General features: G+C 34.4%; 1 protein-coding gene across 6 annotated transcripts in view; it reads left to right on the top strand.

The window, feature by feature from the left end:
- EHBP1 (EH domain binding protein 1) overlaps positions 1-23,412 on the top strand; it is an 870,491-nt gene that overhangs the window by 650,932 nt on the left and 196,147 nt on the right. For 4 of the 6 annotated variants that reach the window (XM_037807056.1, XM_037807055.1, XM_037807059.1 and 1 more), the window contains 3 exons: positions 5,417-5,521; positions 6,263-6,385; positions 9,795-10,035. In XM_037807056.1, coding sequence (XP_037662984.1) covers positions 5,417-5,521; positions 6,263-6,385; positions 9,795-10,035 — 469 coding nt within the window. The remainder of the gene's footprint in view (positions 1-5,416; positions 5,522-6,262; positions 6,386-9,794; positions 10,036-23,412) is intronic. The other 2 variants (XM_037807058.1, XM_037807060.1) reach the window with 1 other exon arrangement.

Here is a 23,412-nt window from a genome sequence, read left to right as displayed (position 1 = left end):
GTTAAGCCTTCACATAACTCCAGCCCCAACCACCATCTAACTGCAATGAACCACCTAGCTGAATATAGTCAGCCCACAGAACTGAGGTATAATAATAATTTGTTGTTTTAAGCTACCAAGTTTTGGGGTGGTGGCATAGACTGTGAACATTTCTACAGATATTTCGATAGATAAATGAGACATATATTTAGATGGGTGAATAGTTAGATGCATAAATAAACAAAGCGTAATATTTCTATAATTTAAAAATAAAGTATAATATGTACCTTTCTCCCTTTATAAACATAATGCCAACTGTTATGACTCATTCAGTTCATTCATTCATGTACCAGCTATTTGCTAAAATGTGCACTAGGTATTAATGGTGCAAGGTGAACATGACAGATGTACAACTCTTGAATTCCACTCTTTATATTATGTGTGTGAGGAGAATGTCTAGGGTCCTTAGGGTGGAAATGTCCACTTGGAAGTTGGAAATTTGGGTCTAGTACTCACTGCCTATTAGGGAAATTTATCTGTGTTCATGTGTTTTATCCAAGAGAGTAGATGAATTCTTTCAGGAACAACAGATTTAGGGGGAAAATAGAATGGGACTGATGATGGGATCCTAAGGAATAACAATATTTAAGTGGCCGACTGAAGAATAGTTATCATTAACAGAGACCAAGACAGAAATATCAAAGAGAGAGGAGAATCAGAGGATACTAATGTCCTGGAAGGGGCAGCAGGAATTTCAAGAAGAGAATGGTTAATTTATTTATTCACAGATAATTATGATAAGAACCAAAAAGTGTCTGGTATATTTGACAATTAGAATATATATTGGTGACCTCAGAACAGTTTTAGTAATGGGGAGGAGAAAGGGGGATAAAAGATTGCAGTGAATGGAAAAATAAATGATAGGTGAGAAATTGTAGACTACTGTTAAAATATTTTCTTAGAAAGATTAAGAGACTGGAACAACTAGAGTGGATAACAGTTGAGATACTTTTTAAGATTAGAAGCAAATTATTCATATTAATAATCCATTGGGAAGGAATCATTGGAGAGGGAGGGGTTGAAGATCCAGGAGAAAGGAAATACTCAGTGTCTACTTATGCGCCTGAAGCAGCCTCTCTTTCCCTGCTATGATCTGAGACGAGATTGAAAAAAATCACATTACTAAACCTGTTAGATGTATCCATAGATCAAATATTTATGGATTCAAGCCTATGAGAAAAGTAAAATCTTTTTTACCTTGATTTCTACCAGGATGTTGTAATGTTACTATCTTAGGCCATCATAAATTAAAATATACCTGTATTGAATCTTGTTATACTTTGGAGAGAAGAATGAGGATGCTCCAACATTTGCAGATATGATCTAGCTCTAGGCAGTTTATCTTTTTTCCTTTTAACTCAAACTATGTACTTTCTTAAAAGAAAAAACCACCTACACTTCTTGCCCCACACCCGCCCTTTTTTTTTTCTCTTGTGATAATCTCTGGTGGCCAATTTCTATCTTCTTTGCCTTCCTAATAGTAGACACTCAGATTATTTGACCCTTTGCTTCGATTACCTACACCTAATTTAGTTTACCTTTTCTTCTAACCAGTGTAAAACAGGTCCATGCTAAAAACGTTGTTACAAGGACTGAATGTTCTTTACCACAGGTTTATTGCTCAATTTGAGTAGTATTAATGTAGAAATCTGTGCTATTTATGTGGCATTATTAAAATTTCTCAAATATGTAAACTTTTAATGAAATGAAGCTTTAATAAATAATAAAGCATTATATAAATATAGTAGGCTGTGGAATTTTGGGTCAAGGAAGTGTATTACTGGAAAAGCTTCCCATTTTAAAAAGTGCTGGGAATAAATATTTGTTGTAAATCTTACTTTAAATATCTTACTTTTCTTCTGATTATAAAAGTAAAACAGATTGACAATAGAAAATTTAGAAGGAACAGAAAGGTCCTTTTTTAAAAGGAAAAATACATAACAAAATTATGTATTTTAGATTCCATACCTACATCTGTAACTGCCTATTAAATATCTCCATTGGAAAGTTTCACAGGCACCCGAAACTTGGAGTGTACCAAACTGAATAGCCGTTGTCGCAGTGCTAAAACTACCATTCATATGGTCACCCAAGACAGAAACCTGGCACTTATCCTAGGTTCTTTTCCCCATCTTCCATTTCAAATTAACCATCAAATCTTTCTTCTTTGTTTAATCTTTATCAAGAAATATTTATTGAATGCCTTCTGACATGGAGTGGTGATGCCAAACCATTCATCTTCTTTGTTCCTATCATGTTTATTCCAAATGATGCCACCATGTTGCTACTAATGTTTCTATAATATACATTTGATCTTGCAGTGGATTCCCACAGCTCTCAGAGTAAAGGTCACATTCTTTAGTTTGGTGTACAATAACTTCTTGACATAGACTCATCTCATACCATTCCCTACACTTGGCATCTTAAGCCAAAACAACTTGCAGGTCCTCAAATATGTAATGTTCTCATTTGTCTCCCTTTTGTCCTCCTGGAATGCCTTTATTTCCTCTTTTATTTTAACAATGTCTAATTGTCTTGTGTTATCTCAAATGTAGACATATCAGGGACACCGCCCTGAGCTCAGACTGAATTATATGCTTTCTTCCAGTTTCACACAGCCTAAGATGCATATCTCAATCACAATATTTATCATACACTGTATGTTGCTTTATTTGCCTTTCTTTTCCACTAAAATATAAAGCCAGGAGGGCAGGCACTATCACTGGCATATAACACATACTTGGTAACTGTTGGTTAAATAGACAAATGGTCTTTCTTTGGAGTCTGCTTCTTTTTTGGGATTTGGATTAACGTTTATTTGCATACCAAATGAAAGGAGCATTGGTAAAGATAATCCAAATTATCTTTTCACTCTGTTAATATGAGCAAAAGTTCTAGAAGGGGTGGTTCTAGGAATGAAGTAAGGATTTACTTAAGCTATGGATAAATAGGGAAGACCACTAGGATAGGAAGGAAAATTGGTCATCAATGAAGAAAATGGAAAGAAGAAATTACTTTGGGTTGGTTAACGAGGAAATGGCCTTCAGGGCTTTTCAGTATTACCAAGAACATAATAAAGAGAAAGAAATTGTCTAAACATTCAGAAAAATTACGATGTAGATATTATGTATGTATCATATATTGGAATCATCTTGATAGTATTTAAATAAAATTCTATGGAAAAAAGGAAGAATGTTAATGTTTTGAAGATAAGAACCATGTGTAATATTTCTTCAGTTTTCCTAACAGTGCTCGTTATATATTTAATAAACAATGATTTCTACTCTCATTGAGATTAAGTCCCAGAATATAAAATAATTAAAATGTGTTAGCTATATAAAGAAAACTACAAATGTTTGAGCATTATTTAAAATTTTTTTGAGCTAGTAATTGCATTTTAGGGAATATAGTCCAAATAAGTGATACTAATATACATGATAAAGCGTGGGTATTAATACCACTTAGAATGTCTATGAGGGCTAACTGATAATGTATGCAAAGCTCTTCCCACTGCTTAATAATGTTAGCTGCTGTTACTTTTTTTTCAAATTTTGTATTTTCAAAGTTAAAAATAAGCCATTTGCAAGTTTTAAAAATACACAAGTAATGAATGGGGAAAACTTAGTCATGAGACTGGTAGTCACTTAACTGATCCTCCACTTCTTTATTTTTGCACTATATTCCCTAAAATGCAATTACTAGCTCAAAAAATTTTTAAATAATGCTCAAACATTTGTAGTTTTCTTTATATCGCTAACACATTTTAATTATTTTATGTTCTGGGACTTAATCTCAATGAGGGTAGAAATCATTGTTTATCTTATATAACGAGCACTGTTAGGAAAACTGAAGAATAATTACACATGGTTATCATCTTCAAAACATTAACATTTTTCCTTTTTTCCATAGAATTTTAGGTAGACATGGGCATTTATTTAAATACTGTCAAGATGACTCTAATACATGATACTTACAAAGGACAGTGACAAGTAATGAGAGGTAAAGGATCTGACTTAGGGCTGAACTCTACCTACTGAGGAATTTGCTAAGTGATCTGGAGCCAGAGTGGGGTTTTAAACTATTGGCAGAGTAAAATGGAAGATGACGCAATAGATTTATCAACTTTTTATATATATTTAGGTCAAAGATCTATAGAATAACACAATTTCTGAGAGCTTAATATTCTAGTAATAATTTAAGTCTGTTTCAATATTAATTTGTGCCCTTCTGGAATGTAAATTCTATGAGGACTATAACCATGTCTGTTTTTTTATCCTGTGTCCCAATCACCTAGTCTAGCGCTTGGCACAGAGTGACAGATAAATATTTGTTCAACAAATGAGTGGATTAAGCCATATTACAAATGTGCATATTATCATTTTGTTTAAATTAAATTTAGAATGTGTAATAAGATTTACAGTGTTAAAGACCAGTGTTTTTAATGTCAAATTTAGAACTTTTTTCTGTTTCTAACCATTTTCTTTCTTACTTTCTTACTGGACCTGTTTGATTTGTTCTAATATCTTAGTTATTCCTGGGTTGTAACTTTGAAAACAGCTAGGATTGACATGAATACTCTAGTAGGCTCTTACTTTTCCCCAAATCTGTCTAATTTTCACCCAGTGAATGATAATTTCACATCTCTGAAAAAGTCCAAAATATACATGACTCACGTAAAATGGTTCTATTTTTGCACAAAATGAATTCTACCTGTATTTTAAGACGACTTCTTTATCCATTCCTGTCTTTTTTGTTCTGTCTTTTATTGGCTAAATTATAAAATTTCCTAAAGCAAATACCCCGAGTTCTCTCAAAAGAACAGATTTCCTAGAACACAGGAGTAAAAAATAGTAGCTATGCTTTGCTGTTCTGATTTTAATGCTGATTTTAAAAATTCTAGTACGTGATCCAGTGCTTATTATTTGTGTGATTCTTTTAAATATAGTCTTAAAACCTTTTGTTTAAATTTAGAATATTATAAAACAAATGGTACATATTTTCAGTGGTATCAGAGGATATTTTAATTCTATTTTTAACACATGCTTTTAAAGCAAAATTCTATTTACAAATGCAAAAATGGTTGCTGAAAGTCAGTGTCAACCCCTTGGGTTATTTATTATTTTTGTTTTGTGTTCATTAACATAGTTATGTTGCTAATCTAAGTTTTAATAATAAAAAGCTTTCTATTTTAAGATATGAGTACAGCATAATGGGTTCAGTTTAATATATGTTATTGTTTATCAAAATAACATCCTCTAACTGTATTCTCTTGATTAACCAAACCTCCCCTCTCTTTGTCTTTTTGAGTAACAGCATGCTTCTGCTGCTCTTCAAATGACTTTACCTTACATTTGTCTTGACTGGCTTCTGTTTACAGAAATTGTAAACCAGTTGAATGCTCTGAGCAGCTTAGATGAAGATCAAGATGACTGCGTAAAGCAAGCAAATATGCCTTCAGCTAAATCAGCCAGTTCCTCTGAAGGTCTAAGAGCTTTCCTCCTTTCTGTTTCCAATTGTTTGTATTTACTGTGACCTGCTCCTGTTGACTTCTGCCTATACTTAGCTGTCAGTTTTGTCTTTGTGCTTTTCCTTGTATGTTTTCTTTGTAATTTGTAGTGCACCAACAGGTAACATTACAGAACCTATCAGCTTTAGCAAAGCCTTTTATCAGGATCTTTAATAGACACTGATTTAAAAATATCTATTGAGATAACACTTGGTCATAAAACATGGCAAAATTTAGTGAGTTTATATATTATAAATATATTGTTTTTAAAATATTTGTTTATATTAAAACCATTTGAATTATTCATGTTTGAGACTTAAGGATGTTTTCTAAATCTGTGTTAGTACTTTATTATTGGATCAAATTAGATTCAGATGACAGTATCTTTAGTATAGTTCATTATGTGATATAATTTCCAAATTAATATGCATTTTTTTATTTGAAAATGTTGGTTTGCTACAAAATACTTGAATCTAAATAGTAAAATGCTGTATCTTATTATTTGCAGGTATTTTTAGTGTTGAAGTTTTACAATTTGAAATGTTTCATTAATGACTTATTTTTTTTTTAATCTTCATTTTATTGAGATATATTCACATACCACGCAGTCATACAAAACAAATTGTACATTCGATTGTTCACAGTACCATTTCGTTAATGACTTATAATTATTCTTATCCGTAACCATAGTGAAACAGTACGTATGTTTATTTTCAGAGCTTATCAACAAACTTAACTTTTTGGATGAAGCAGAAAAGGACTTGGCCACTGTGAATTCAAACCCATTTGGTGATCCAGATGTAACAGATTTAAATCCATTTGGAGATCCTGACTCAGAAGGTAGTATGTTTTTTCTTTTCTTTACTTTTAAACTCCTGATATAGTGAACTATATGGGGGTGGAATAAGATTTTTAAAAATAAAATTTTTTAAAAGATGTGAAAGATAATTTTTGTTTATAACAATAATATTGTTTTCGCTACACTTGGCGCTGATCAGCAATTGTGGGTAGCTTCTATTTAATTATTTTTAAAGGAAAAAAAAGCCTTTCATAGACATTTACTTGGGGCTTATTTTTAAATTCTTTGTTAGTTTGGTCAAACAGATAGTAAATCTCTGATGTTAGAGATGACAGTATTGGCATCCTGAAGTCTCATTAATTTGGCCTAGCAAGTGAGGTCAGGTTGTCATAATAACAATATTGATATGATGGGAGTGGTTTCTTCGCTTATTCAGCTTTTCCACTCTGACCCTGAGAGAGTCCACTGAGCCCCTCCACTGCCCATCCATGTCTCTGGCCGAGAATCACAGTGGTTACTCTCACAGTCAAGTTGTGCAAGTGAATAGCATGGAGCAGAGAGAAAATTTAGAATACTGCCGTCATATATACAACATACTTGTAAGGAATAAAGCCAGGACTTTGTTCTCCTAAGTCATTTTTCTTAAGTTATGAACTCTTAAAGCCTGGATAAGGGCTTTTGAAGAAGTGAGACCTTTATTTAATTAAACTCTTTGCTTAAAGTAGATGCAAGAATGAGTAACAACTGCTTGCATCTTTTTGACTGCTTGTAAAATCTTCATGAGCTTTAAAGAATTGTGCTTACTACCTGTCATGGTGAAAATGAGGTTTCAATTTGTGGATTCTCTCTGTTAGAGCCATACCATTTTGTAGTCCATTTCTCCTTCCTCTCCTTCACAAGATGCCCTTCTTACCAGATTTCAAATTTGTAAGTCTAAATTAATGAGATTTTATTTTGTTTGTGGTCTATATATTATGAACATATTTTAAATCTTAAAGGTTACAGTAAATCTTAAAGGTAACTTAGCTCAACTGCTTCTTTTCATAGATAGGAAACTATGAAAAGAACTACCTTCTTTTCACTGAGGCCCAGAGAAGTTAAGTGATCTGAATAAAGAACTTTAGTTAAACAGAGATGGAGCTAACATTTCTAATCAGATGTTGTCTTTTGACCACACAGCTCTTTGACTGCTTACTACATACATCTGAGTATATTGACTTAAAAAAATATTTTCAAAGTATTTTGAGATATCATTGCTTGAGCTTTCCATTTCAAAATCAAATAAGTAATTTTTCTAAATATATTTGGGTTTATTTACTGAGGTGTAGAAGAGAGTAGTAGATACATAAAAAATGTTCAGATTATACATTGTGTTTGTATTAAGGAAAGGTTAGCAAACCTGATTCAGAGTCTTTCATCATGTTTATAGATCTAAGAAAAAATGTGGCAACCAATATTGGAGTAAGAACTAAATATATGCCTATTGGAATAAGAATTTTCTATTAGAAGAATACTTATTTTTCTATCAGTTATTTTATTGATTAAAAACTTGCATCTTAAAGCAACAAAAGTGGAGTAGAAAAATGTCCTGAAGTTGTTTAAATGACTTTTTTTTTTTTTGCCTTTACAGTTTCAGTTCTCTAAATTCATGACTGTGTATTTCAGTGACCGTTTTATTAAACGTGCTTATTTATTTATTAAATGTGGTTGTTCTGTTTTGTATGAAATAAGCTTAAACCATCCTTTGTTACCTGTTCTATCATCTTCATATCTTATGTTATAGTTTGTATATTTTCTTCCTTTTGGTTTTATAACTGGTCTATTTGCTTGGATCAATTTTTGCAATGCTCTTCAAGAAAGGAAAAATAAAAATTTTATTTCCATTGACCATTTTCTCAATTTCTTGAGCATTTGAGACTTGATGTTTGCTAAAGAAAAAATTGAACGGGACAAATTTTGCACTCCTTCTTTCCCTATGGAGGAAAGAAAATGCTTAACTTATTATTATATAAAGCTTACTGCTATTAAGTTTGAATATTACACTGATGTTGCAAAAGATACACAGTTATTGAGTGTTATCTCTGATATAGGCTACTTAAAACTACATTACAGTTTTGATTTATTATGATTTTATGGATTCTTTTATACTCTATTTGTTTCATCATGGTATACAGAATTTCAATCCAGAAATTTTTTGTTTTTCTTTGTTTTAATATAAAGGTAAAATAAGTTTTCTGGGCTAGTATCTAAAGTATAAGAAAAAGTAATTTTATTTTAAAATATGAAAGTAATTAATATGTTGACCATGAGATATTTTTAATAATTGGATTAAGTTGTTTGAAATGTCACTTATGAAACAGTTATTTTTTGAGAATTTCAGCAACCAATTTTCTGCCTTCCTTTCCTAACTTATTTTTGTTAGAGATGCGTGGTACAATTAAAATTACTTTAAATATGCCATGATTTTTGTCTGTCTGCAACTTTTGTCCAATTTGGGAAGATATTTATTTTTATCAGCAAAATCCATGGACAGTTTTATTAAAAATTCTAGTTTTGTTTAAAAATATTAATAAACATAAAAGAATAAGCAGAAAAAAAGCTGGTATTAAGCATTTCATAAGTATTGTTGGAAAGCATCCTGTTGCTTTTTGTGTTTGGGGTCAGAGTTTTGTTTTTAAGAGTAGTTTTTTCTAAAAAAAAATTCAGTATGAAATAATCAAATTTAGAAGAATTTAGAATGGCATGCTTATCAACTTATCAGTGTGATTTTAATGTAGTACCTCAACATATACTGAGTAAATAAAATATTGATTGGATCTAAGCTATATTGGAAAAATCAGATATCTCATTAAAAGCTCTAAAGATTTGAGGACTTGTAGCATACAGAAACCTGCTCTTTGAAGACATTGAGAATACAAATTCAGTTATGTGTGGGTATATTTTATATACACTCCAGAATGAATTTTTAGATCCCCAAATTGTCTCTGTGTAACTACCAAAAGATCATTTCAAAATGAAATCCATTTTATATATTTTTAAAAACAAAAGTTTATGTATCAGTTTTGGATGACAAGTTAGCATAGTGAAGTCAAATAAGCAATAGTAGAATATTGTACCTCTAGGAAGACTAAAATTTCCAAAATTGGCATACCATAATACCAACATTGTTAGAGACTCCAAGGGCTCTCCTGAAATATTAACCATCCAAAGGTGCCATTTTGGGGGAGCACCGTTCCATGAAAAGTAGCCAAACATCTTAGATGTCACGTCTTTTGAACATCAGGATTCTTTAGCCCCTTTAAATTATATTCCCGTTTCAGTATCACTTTGAAGTGTCAGCCCCTTATAATTTTGTTAACTCGACTGTGTATGTTTTAAATCACTAAAAATAATTTAAACTATCCTATAACATTATTTTGATTTAATTCATCTTTTGCTATTGTTTTATAGAACCAATCACTGAGAAAGCGTCTTCTAAAAAACCAGAAGAATCTTTTTATAATAACAGCTATAATCCCTTTAAAGAGATACAGACTCCACAATATTTGAACCCATTTGATGAGCCAGAAACCTTTGTAACTGTAAAGGACTCTCCTCCCCAGTGTACAAAAAGAAAAAATATAAGGCCTGTGGACATGTCCAAGTACCTTTATGCTGATAGTTCTAAAACTGAAGAAGAAGAGTTGGATGAGTAAGTACATTTCATTTTGCTATAATCACAGGTCAGTCTGTATATTAACTAAAGAGATCTTTTTTGTAATATACCTTTAGATGAATAAAGAAGTCTGTCCCTATATTAATATGCAGTTCACAAGTATCTACCTGACCCCCATCTGAACTTTTATAGTCTTGACCCTTATATACCAAACACCCCCACCCCCACCCTACCCTGCCAGTCTTCACTCTGTGTGCATGCACCCTAAAGTAATAAATGGTGGGGATATGTTCCTGCCATCTCTGGTTAGAATTCCAATTCCATCTTCCCATAGAAACTGTGTTATAAAAAGTGTTTAGATATTTTAAATTGATTACTATAGGCATTACACTTCAATAATATTATTGATCTGCTGTGGGAATCTAATCATTTGTGATATTTATTTAATGAAAAGAACTTGTTCAGTGACAAACAACCAGATCATCATATTCATAAAGAGATTATCTGTATTTGCGTTGTTATTCTTACCCAAATATGGAGGTTTATTGAGCACCAGCTCAGTATGAATAGTCAGTGTGATCAGGGCTGCCACTTTGCTTAAATTTAGGTAGGGATAGGAAGGAGTTATATTCACATTATAATCTGGGATTGTACGATGCACAAGCTGTGAGTATACACTGTGGCCCTGAGTGTCTGTAAAAAGTAACAACACAACTTCCACTTCTACTCGTGATGGAATAACAAGAACCTGATTTACAATTAAAAAACTGAATAAAATACGTAAAACAATGGTTTTCAGACATTGAACACAGACAGTAGAGGACAGTGATCCCTAAGAGAAGAGAAAAAAACAAAATAAGTCCTATAATTGCCCAAGCCTTGCTTATTGGAGCGAGCTTCCAGCTGCAGTGCAGGGAGAGAGAACCCAAACAGAGCTTAGCAATCTCCCTGAGTTGAAGAAACGGAGTTTGGAGTTTGGGGGTACCAAGGTGTCTAGAATTTGCAGACTAGCTACCAGAGAAGGGAGCTCAGAGAGAGAGCTCCAGAGGTCTGTAGAAGGTTCCCTTGAGTCTTTGGCTGAGTATTGATCAGTGCATACATGCAAGGAAATTACTAAGCCTGAAAGAACAGACTGAACAATCCCTGGAGTTCACCCAAGACCAAGAATAGTTCATTTTCCTGTTAGCCAGAGAAGAAAAACTTCCTAACACATGGGAGGGACATACAGAGAGTCCTCAGTAGTGTATTGTCTCAATAGCAGGGCCAAATTTGCCCCAGACTAAAGCCTATTCTGGACCTGCCTAATAAAGCTTCAAAAAAATTAAACTGATTACAAGTAGCTTAACTACATCCTATACAAAGCCCAAAAATATTTAAGGGAATACTATAAAAATCCAGCACCCAAAGCATGAAATTCACAATGTCTGAGAGCCAATCAAAATGTATCAGGCACGAAAAGAAGCAGGAAAATCCAACCCATAATGAGGAAAACACTTAATCATTAGATATGGATGTAGAAGTGGCACAGAATATAGAATTACTACCGAAGAATGGTAAAACAGCTATTGCAAATATACTCCAGTGTTCAAAAAGGTGGAGGAAAGCATGAGCATGGAAGATATTTTTTAAAAAGATCCACATTGAATTTATAGAGAAAAATTCCAAATTTGAGATGAAAATGCACTGAATGGGATTAATACCACCTTAGAGATTGCAGAAGGAAATATTAGTAAACCTAAAGACATAGCAATGGGAACTATCCAAACTGAAGCATAGAAAGAGACTGAAGAAAATGAATAGAGGATCAGTGAACCTTGGGACAACTTCAGGTGGCGTTACAGATGTGAAATTGTAGTCATAATAAAAAAGGAGAGAGATTGAGGGGGACAGAAAAAAATGTTTGAAGAAGTAATGGCCAAAAATTTTACGAATTTGGAGCTATAACGCACAAATCCAAAAAGCTGAATGAGCCTCAAGCACCAGAAACATGAGGAAAAGACCATGGCAAATCTTCTCAACAAAAACAATTCAAGCCAGAAGACAGTTGGGTGACATTCTTAAAGAACTGAAAGAAAAAAACAATGTTAACACAGATGTCTATTACCAACAATAACAAATTTTTTGCAAAATAATGAACTCTTTAAGCCATCCAAAAGACTTCCTCTATTAAAAAAAAAAGGGGGTTTAAAAGTCTGTTAGGCAGGAAGAAAATGAAACCATATAGAAATTTGCATGTACACAAAGGAATGAAGAGCATGGGAAATGGCATATATATTAGTAAACATAAAAATACTTTTTTTCTTATTTTAAAAATCTCTTTAAAAGAAAATTGACTTTTTAAAGCTAAAATAAATATTTTGGGTTTTATAACATGTGGAAGTAAAATGTATGACAACAGAAGCAGAAAGACTGAGAGTAGAAAAATTGAAGTATATTGTTTTAAGTTTCTTATGCATATGTTACTTGAAGATAGACCCTTTCTTCACAGAAGTCACAATTGTTTATATAGAAAATGATAATTTCCATAAGGCTACTGGAACTAAAAAGTGAATTCACATTTGCAGAATACAAGATCAATGTACAAATTCAATTTTACTTCTGTATACTGGCAGTGAACAATCAGAAATGGAAGTTGTAAAACTATCATTTACAATAGCATCCAAAAAAAAATAGGAATAAATTTGAACAAAGACCTCCAATACCTATACACTCAAAACAATACATCATTGCTGAGAGATAGTAAAGCCTACATCAGTGGAGAGATATATGATGGCTATGGATTGGAACATATCAGTTCTTCTCAAATTTATCTATAGATGCAGTGCTATGCCAATCAAAATTCCAGCATGCTTTTTTGTAGAAATTAATAACTGATCAAAGAAAAAATTAGGTATTTTAGACTCCATCAAAATTAAAACCTTTTTCTCTTCAAGAAACACTGGTTATGAAAATGAAAAGACAAGACATAGTTTTGTAGACATCATTTGCAAAATGCATCTGACAAAAGACTTCTATCTAGAATATATAAATAACTTTAACTCAGTAGGGTAAACAAACTAATTTTTTAAAAAGAGGAAAAAGATTTGAACAGATTTCACAAAAGAAGATACAAGATTGGCCAATAAGCACATGAAAAATAGGTTCGACATTAATCATCAGGAAATGCAAATTAAAACCTCAATAAGATACCACTACACACTCACTTGAATAACTAAATTTTAAAAGACTGACTGTACCAAAGTCTTGCCAAGAATGTACAGCCACTGGAACTCTCATAGAATTCTGACTTCTAAGTGGTACAACTACTTTAGAAAACAGTTTGACAGCTTCTTAAAAAGTTAAACATACACCTACTATTCAACCCAGCCTTTCCGGTCCTATGTATTCACCCAAGAGAAATGTAAACATTTTTCCACAAAAAGACTTGTAAATGAATGTCTAAAAGCTTTGTTTATAATAGCCAAAAAATGAAAACAACCCAAATATCCTTCAGCAGGCAAATTGATAAGCAAATTGTGGTTTATCCATATAATGAAATAATGCTACTCAAAAATAAAAAGGAACAAACTACTGATATATGCAGCTACACAGTTGAATCTGAAAATCTTAATGTTGAGTGAAAGAAGCCAGAACAACAACAATAAAAAGAGTATATACTGTGTATGATACCATATATTTAAAACTCTAGAAAATGCAAACTGATCTGTAGTAACAGAAAGCAGGATCAGTGGTTATCTAAGATTGAATATGAAGGTAGAGATGGATTAAAAAAGGGCGCCAGGAAACTTGGGGGGAGTGGAAATACTTGCTAATCTTTATTGTGATGATGGTTTCACGCTTGTATACAAATGTAAAAACTCATCAAATTATGCACTTTAAGTATATATCAATTATACTTAAAGCTGTTTTAAAAAAAAAAAGCACACAGCAGTCTTTAGCTTTATAAACAGAAATACGGTGTCACATGAGTGATTCCCAGCCTGGAATTCTTGGGCTTCTAAATCTCTTTGATGAAAATAATTAGTGTGGAATGGGGGGTAGTTATAAAGTATTTAATTTACAATTTTCAAGAAACTAAAGAATAGTCATATGTTTACTTACAGTGAGGCTATATGAGTTTTTGTTTTCCTTGGAAATAAATGAACTTTGGTATACTGACATTATTTATACCTTGGGAAAATATTCCTTCAAAAATGCAGTTTAGTTATAAAATCTTTCAAAACATGGGGTTATGTGGGTTGAGAAGGCTCCTTTGATGCATGAAAGTTGGGAGCAATTACTATGGTTGAAGGGAGAAATGTAATCTCTGTACTGTGCCTTGGCCATCTCCTACTTTGAGCACTGCTTACTTCTAGATGCTGTACTTTCCAAGGGGCATTGATGATTTCAGAGTGTTAATAGAGGAGAGCAACAGAGTCATTAAACTAACCAGAAACCTCATCAAATGAGCAATGATTGAAGACACAGGGACTGTTTGACTTAGGAAAGAGATAATTTAAGAGAACTATAATGATCAACTTCATGTATTTGAAAGACTTTTATTTGAAAAAATGAGGGAGTTGACTTGTTTTCTTTTGCTCTGGAACTGCACTTCTCAATCTTTTCCCATTTTACAACACATATCTAATGACTGTCCGATGTGCTACATGCTTCTATGGGCATGCCTGGATTTTAATAAAACGTGAAAAGTTTTAACATCCTATGAGTACTTACAATTATATCACAATAATCATCTGATTCCAAACCCATGTTGAGATTTCAATACTAACTGATAACTATACAGGGGTTGAAAAATTGACTCAACTCTTACTGAAGTTATTATATTTATTTTCTTTGAAATGGCTAATGTGTGATTAAAATGAAATTTCTCATGGGTGGTATAGGTGCTGAGTAATAGCCACACACCTAGAGTATTTGAATGTAAATGCAAACTCTAAGTACAAACAAATCATTCCAAGATGCATGAGTATTACATAATACACACACACACACCCTGCTTTCTCCTATTAACAAATTAAAGAGACATCAAATGTTTTCTTAAACTTTCAAAATGCCTTAATAAAAACTAAAATTGGAATCACTGGGTGTTTCCTTTTGACCATTGTTTTTTCTACATGAAAGTCATAGTCTTTACAAGTTTCCCATGAGTAAAGAGCATTCTAAATTGCTCAATCATCTAGAGTTACCAAAGGCAGCCTGTAAACATTCCAGCTTTTTTTTTTTTTTTTTTTCTGGCAGAGTATACACTCAAACTCTGAAGATTGCACATCAGTTAATATGTGAGTCATGGAAGTACTCTGTATTAATTACTTGTTTGGTATTTTTCGTCTTTTCTGTCCCCAAATTTGTAAGTACAGCTTCAGTAGCAAAAATCTTTCAAAAGTGTTCTTACTTCAGAATAAATGTATGACCTTTCATCAAGTTTAAAGCCTATATGACTGATCTTCCATTACCAAACTCTTCCTATATCCTCCAACATAAAACTCATAAAGAGTGCTGAGTCCTTCAATGTTAGAAACAACCTTCAGCGCCTCAGTGTATCCATTAGCACCAAGAGAAAGTATATGTCCTCCAGTGCTTTTTGTACATGTGCTTCATGCTTAACAACTGCATGAGTTTCTCATTTTTCTTATGTTTGGGGGTTAATTCATTCATTTGAGCTTATATAGCAAAAAATAAAAACTGGTAAAGCAATAGAATTTTTTCAGAACGTATGTGAAGTGACATATGAGGCCCAGCAAGAAATAATTTCTGGTATGGGTTGTGTGTCAGATTAGTTGCTCAAGGAAACCTGTCATTAAATTTAAAATGAGCCCTACACACTGATTTTGATAAATTTGGTTTGTTTTCCCAAAGAAACATAGATTTTAAAAGTAAGAGGAAAAGGCTACAGATCTGATATTTTCATATTGTATTTTTTTTCAGTATATTTTAGTTAATGCTGTTCCTAATCAACTTTGTTTTTTCTTTCTGTAATTCTATTTCCTGGATAATTTATTTTCTAAACAACGAATAATGCTATTTCAAATTATACCTCCCAGTTTTCTACTTCCTTAATATTATTGATCATTTCCAACTCACAATAAATTAATGATGTAACTAATCTATTAGGTACACAGTCAAAGGATAAAAGATGTGGAAAGTGCTGAAATAGGTTATTCAAACCATAGATGATAGACTGAATGTGGAAATTGGGATAATTTCTTAAATGATATATTCCATACTTAAAACAATGATGTTTGCTGTGTCAATTGACTCTTCCTTTCACAAAAGATTTCTCTGTAGCATGTGATGCTGTTTGATAGCACTGTTTAAGTATTTTTAAATGCATTATTCAGCAACTACATAACTGAAGTCATTGTAACAAAGAGATAAGCATTCACACATAATTCATAGATATATGACAGGTACTTCTCCATTATCCTGTTCAGTCTTTTTTTTTTTTTTTTATCATAGCGTTTTTTTAAACAGAGCTATACTTCACATAACATAGAATTCACTGTTAAAGTGTACACTTAAGTGGTTTTTAGTATATTCACTATGTTATGTAACTATCACTATTATCTAATTGCAGAACATTTCCGTCACCCCAAAAAGAAATGCTATACCTGTTAGTAGTTAGTTCCAATTCCCCCCTGCCCCATCATCTGGCAACCACTAATCTATATTCTGTCTGAATGGATTTGACTATTCTGGACATTTTATATAAATGGAATCATATCTTGTTTACTCTTGAAGAACAGATCTCTGATCTGATCCACAAGGGAGAGGGTTCATTCAAGGCCCTTAGCAGGGAGAAGTTTCATTCAAGGCTCTTAGCAGTGAAGGCTGCTTATGCTTATTCTGATTTTGTGTCTCACCAGCGAGGGTGCGCAGCACACTGTTGTCTTACAAATGGATTTCAGATGTGTGGAGATACTGGTTCCCATAGTCCTCCTGGCAGTCAGGCCTGGTTCAGGGTATTTGGGACCCCTGGCACCTCCAGTTTCAAGCAGCTTCCTTTGTTTACCCTAGCATGTAATATAAATATCATTTTCAATACGTGCCATAGTATAAAACAGATTGGTTGTAGTTAGTTCAAGAAAATGTCTGTTTTGATTATGTTTCTATTAATATAAGCCTCAGGAACCAACTTCAGAAATCAGTTGATCTGAGTTTCTTAGCTACTAACTTTTACCTTCTCTATACAAAAATAACAATATTCAGATGATTAAAGGGAGGCATAAGTAGTTAGAAGCAAAGAGGAATGGGGCATGAAGAAGAAGGACAGTTGCTAGATATCTTTCTATCCATAGTAAGTTTTATAAAATTAGTCTGCAAACTGAGTTTTGTAAATTTACAGGCATACCTCAGATATACTGCAAGTTTGGTTGCAGACCACCACAATAAAGCGAGTCACATAAATCTTTTCATTTCCCAGTACATATAGAAGTTATGTTTACACTGTGCTGTAGTCTATTATGTATTATGTAGTCTATTAAGTGAATGCTAACCATCATCTGAGCCTTCAGCAAGTCGTAATCTTTGTTCTGGTGGAGGGTCTTATCTCAGTCCTCATGGCTCCTGACTTGACTGATCAGGGTGGTGGTTGCTGAAGGTTGGATGGCTGTGGCAATTTCTTTAAATAAGACAACAATGAAGTTTGCAGCATCAACTGACTTTTCCTTTCATGAAAGATTTCTCTGTAGCATGTGATGCTGTTTGATAGCATTTTACCCACAGAACTTCTTTCAAAATTGGAATCAATCCCCTCTCAAATCCTGCCTCCACTTTATCAACTAAGTTTATGTAATATTTTAAGCTCTTTGTTGTCGTTTCCACAATGTTCACAGCATCTTCACCAGAAGTAGATTCCGTCTCAAGAAACCATTTTCTTTGCTCATCCATAAGAAGCAGTTCTCACCTGTTCAAGATTTACCATGAGATTGCAGCAATTCAGTCACATCTTCAGGCTCCATTTCTAATTTTAGTTCTCTTCCTGTTTCCACCACATCTGCAGCTTCTTCCTTCACTGAAGCCTTGAAGGCCTCGAAGTCATCCATGAGGGTTGGAATCAACTTCTTCCAAAATCTTATTGGTATTGATATTTGACCTCCTCCTATGAATCACGGGTATTCTTGAAGGCATCTAGAATATTAATGAATCTTTTCAGGTTTTCAATTTACATTGCCCAGATCCATCAGAGGAATTACTATCTATGGCAGCTATAGCCTTATGAAATGTATCAAGTAATAAGACATGAAAATTGAAATGAATCCTTGATCCATGGATTACAGAATGGATGTTGTGTTAGTAGGTATGCTGGTTTGAATGTGTTATGTCCCCCAAAACGCCTTATCTTTGATGTAATCTTGTGTGGGCCAATGTATCAGTGTTGATTAGATTGTAATTCTTTGAGTCTTTCTGTGGAGATGCACCCCACCCAACTGTGGGTGTGACTCTGGGTACTTTCCATGGAGGTGTGGCCCTGCCCATTCAGCCTGGGCCTTGTTTAGTTTACTGGAGCACTATATAAGCTTAGACAGAAGGAGTGAGTTACTACAGCCCAGAGGGATACTTTGAAGAATGCACAGAAGCTGAGAGAGTAGCTGCAGATGAGAGGCAGTTGGAAGGTGGCTGTTGAAAGCAGACTCTTGCTCTGGAGAAGCTAAGAGAGGACAAACACCCCAAGAGCAATTAAGAGTGACATTCTGAGGAGGAGCTGCAGCCTAGAGAGGAACATCCTGGGAGAAAGCCATTTTGAAACCAGAACTATGGAGCAGACGCCAGCCACGTGCCTTCCCAGCTAACAGAGGTTTTCTGGACACCATTGGCCATCCTCCAGTGAAGGTACCCAATTGTTGATGTGTTACCTTGGACACTTTATGGCCTTAAGACTGTAACTGTGTAACCAAATAAACCCCCCTTTTATAAAAGCCAGTCCATCTCTGGTGTTTTGCATTCCAGCAGCATTAGCAAACTAGAACAGTAGGCATGAAAACGATGAATCTCATTGTACATTTCCATCAGAGCTCTTGGGTAACCAGTACATTGTCAATGAGCAGTATAAATTTGAAAGGAATCTTTTTTTCTGAGCAGTAGGTCTCAAGAGTGGGCTTAAAATACTCAGTAAACCATGCTGTAAAAAGATGTGCTGTTATCCAGATTCTTGTTCCATTTATAGAGAACATGCAGAGGAGATTTAGCATAGTTCTTAAAGGCCCTAGGACTTTCAGAATGGTAAGTGAGCAGCTGCACTGGCCCTAACAAGACAGTCAGCCTATCCTTTGAGGATTTGAAGCCAGGCATTGACTTCTCCTTTCCCAGGTATGAAAGTCCTAGATGGCATCATCTTCCAATAGAAGGCTTTAATGCAGCCACCTTCATCTGTTATCTTAGCTAGGTCTTCTGGATAACTTACAATTGAAGGAACAAAAACAATTGTACTAGTACCATTTTCCTAAATAGAATTATATCTTTGATTCATACTCAAGCATTATTCTTACAGGCTGACATAAAATCAGTTGTAAATCCCTACATAAATTCAGCTTGACAAGAAAATGCAGAGAAAAATTACACACCTAAATAATTTTGATGAGAAAATAATTTCTTACAACCAACATAGACAAGGCTTCAGAATCTGAAAATACTCTAGTTATTGTACGTTACTGACCCTGGTTAAGTCAAAAGAAATGTAAAAAGGAGAAGACATTTTCTTCTACTTTGATCTGGTTGGCAGAGATTCTCAACTCTAGGTGCAAATCATCTGCAGAATGTTGAAAAATCTCCAATATATGAGCCCCACCCCTTCAAGAGCAACCAGAATCTCTTGGGTTAGGGGGTCATGCAGTAATTGTTTTCTTTTTAAGCTCCACAAGAAATTGCCTGTTTTGGTTTTTGAAGCTCCCCAAGAGTTTCTTCATGCAACTAGGATTGAGACCACTGAAGTGGTGTCACAACTTTGACATTAGAGATTTAATGCAGTTCCCTGGATAACTGCTTCCCATTCTCAGTTCAGCTTAGACCTCTCTATGTCTTTTTCAATCCCCCCTTCTGCTTCAGAGTTCATCTGTATTATCCTGCACGTATCAGTTTCACAGCACTGAATGTGATTGATCTTTTTTGTTTTTATTAGAGAAGTTGTAGGCTTACCAAACAATCATGCATAGAATACAAGATTCCCATATACCACCCTATTATTAACACTTTGCATTGATTTGGCATCTTTGTTAACAATTGTTTTCATACACAGTCATACCTTCGTGCTTGACTGCTTTGAAACTCGTCGTATTGGTACTGACACATTTTGATGCAAAAATTTTGTCCCTGTCCTTGTTATTTGTTTGGTACTTGATGCACAAGCTAGAACTTGTTAGTGTCAGTTGTGTCATGACTCGCTACCCTTTCCAGCTGAAACAAAGGGTCATGCATTAGTCACCCAGTAGCTCTTGCTCTGTGTACATCCCCTCATGGTCTTGGCTTCTGTGGTCATTTTGTGTATTTTTGCACTTTTTTCTCATCGTGGGTCCTAAGAAAATGAGCAGTGATAGCACTGAGTGGAAAAGAAAATTGCTTCACACCACCATTGAGCAGGAAAAAAAAAAAGATATATAATAAACAAATATGGGTGTTGTATTCACATTACTGAACTTGCTAGGGAATACAGTATGCCTAGAACAACTGTCTTCACCAGCATTAAGAATAAAGAAGTGATAAATTTTTTTAGAAAGACTGATGTTGTAAAAGGAATTAAAGCTGTAACAAAGCAGCATTCCCAAACACTTGAGGAAGTTAAAAGCTGGTCTTAATTTGGGTAAATGAGAAGCAGGCAACAGTGTATCAGAAGCCATGATACGTGAAAAAGCAAAAAGTGTTGCATGCCACTCCTTTGAAAAACAAACCAGGACCAAGTGATGAGACTGTTGAAGTTTTTAAGGCCAGCCACAGCTGGTTTGGTAATTTTAAAAAGAGGACCGGCATCCATAGTGTCATGAGGCATGGCAAGGCAGCGAGTGCTAATAAAAAGGCTGCTGATGAATTCGTCATTGAATTTCAAGACTTTGTAGAGGCTGAGGGTTTTACTCCCCACCAAGTTTTTAACTGATGACACCAGACGTTTTTGGGAAAAAATGCCAAGTAGAACTTACATGGCAAAAGAGAAGGCATTGCTAGGCCACAAACCAGTGAAGGACAGGCTTAATGTATTGTGTGTGAATGCTAGTGGAGACTTAAAACTCAAACCTCTGCCAGTCTATCATAGTGAAAACCCGTGAGTTTTCCTGAAGCATAATGTCATAAAAAGCAAACTCCATGTGATGCGGAGGATAAACAGCAAAGCTTGGGTCACAAGGCAGTTTTTCACCAAGTGGATAAATAAAGTGTTTGGTCCCACAGTGAAAAAAATATTTGCTGGAGAAATATCTGCCTTTGAAAGCTCTCCTACTTTTGGGCAATGTGCCTGCCCACCCTCTAGGCTTGGAGGATGACTTACTGGAGGAGTTCAGCATCATCACTGTAAGTTTCCCGCCCCCCAACACTACTACTCTCATCCAGCCCATGAACCAGGTCATTTCAAACTTCAAAAAGTTGTACACCAAGGTGCTTTTCCAGAGGTGCTTTGAGATTACCTCTGACACCCAGTTGACCCTTCACAGAATTCTGGAAGGAGCATTTTAATATCCTGCACTGCCTTAACCTTATTGATAAGGCCTGGAACGAAGTCTGTTACAGGACAATGAATTCGGCATGGAAGAATTTGTGGGCAGAAGCTGTGACTCAGAGAGACTTGAAAGGGTTTGAGGCTGACCCTAAGCCTGCAGGTACAGAGGGTACAGTTGTGCAGGACATTGTGTCTTTGGGCCAATCCGTGGGTCTGGAGGTTGATGCTGCTGATATTGAGGAGATAGTGGAGGAACCTCCTGAAGAGCTCAGCACGGAGGAGCTACAGGAACTACAGAAGGACCAGCAACAAGAGGTGGCCAAAGAGATTTCTACAAGTGAGGAGGAGATAAGGGAGGATGTCCCCAGTTCCTTGGTAAAAGAAATGTGTGCAAAATGGGCAGAAGTTCAAAACTTTGTGGAGAAGTACCACCCGGACAAAGCTGTGACAAGCAAAAATGTGAATTTATTGAATGACCAAACAATTTCACATTTTTGAGGAATTCTGAAAAGAAGACAGAAACAGTCCTCATTGGATAAGTTTTCAGTGAAGGCGACAAAGTGTGTCAGAGCCTGTGGTGCAAGTTGAAAAAAGCAGAAAAGAAAAAGAATACCTTAAGTGCAAGTTCCCAATGTTCTATTGGAGGGGGCTTCTCCTTCCTCCTCATGGCTTTCCTCCCACCATCCCATTAGGCCATGGACTCTTCTCATTACAGGTAAAGCGAAGTTTTTATTTTATTTTGTCTTAAGTATTTATTAATTTTTAGCTTTATTTCTCACGTGAAGTATTGATATACAGCCATATCTTTTTACATATTGCCTTAAAAATGTGCATTGTCTTTGGTTTGGGAACGCATTAAATTTATTTTCACTATTCTTTATGGGAAGAATTTGTTTGGTACTCATTGTTTTTGGTACTTGTCATGCCTCCCAGAACCAATTGACAATGAGTACTGAGGTACCACTGTATTTATTAGCCATTTGAGTATCTTCTTTGGAGAAATGTCTGTCAAATCCTTGGCCCATATTTTAATTGTTTTTTTTTTTTTTTTGGTCTTTTTGTTGTTGAGTTGTAGGAGTTTTTAATATATTCTGAATACTAAATTCTTCTCAGTTATGTGATTTCCAAATATTTTCTCCCATCCTGTGGGTTTTCTTTTTATTCTCGTGATAGTGCCCTTTGATGACAAAAGTTTTAAATTTTGATGAAGTCCATTTAATGTATTTTTGTCTCTTTTTGCTTATGTTTTTGGTATAAAATCTAAAAATCCATTGCCTACTACAAAGTCCTGAAGACATTTCCCTATGTTTTCTTGTAAGAGTTTTATTTTATAGTATTAGTTCTTATATTTAGATCATAGATCCATTTTGCATTAGTTTTTGTATGAGAGAGAGGGGTCCAAATTTCTGTTTTTGCTTGTGGATTTCCATTTGTCCATGCATCATTTGTTGAAGAGACTATTCTTTCCCCATTTAATGGACTTGACACCCTTGTTGAAAACCAGCTGGCCGTACATGTGTAGGTTTATCTCTGGACTCTCAATTCTATTCCATCGGTCTATATACCTGTCCCCATACCAATCCCACACTGTTTTAATTATTGTTCCTTTGTAATAGATTTTGAAATCATGAAGTGAGAGTACTCCAACTTTATTCTTCTTTTTCAAGATTGTTTTGGCTATTTGTCACCTCTTGCAATTCCATATGAATTGAGGATCAACTTTTCCATTTCTTAAAAGAAGGCTTATGGAATTTTGTTAAGGACTGATTGAATTT

The sequence above is a fragment of the Choloepus didactylus genome, chromosome 17 (genome assembly GCF_015220235.1).
Source record: "Choloepus didactylus isolate mChoDid1 chromosome 17, mChoDid1.pri, whole genome shotgun sequence".
Taxonomy (NCBI): domain Eukaryota; kingdom Metazoa; phylum Chordata; class Mammalia; order Pilosa; family Megalonychidae; genus Choloepus; species Choloepus didactylus.
This window is presented reverse-complemented; position numbering and strand designations above follow the sequence as displayed.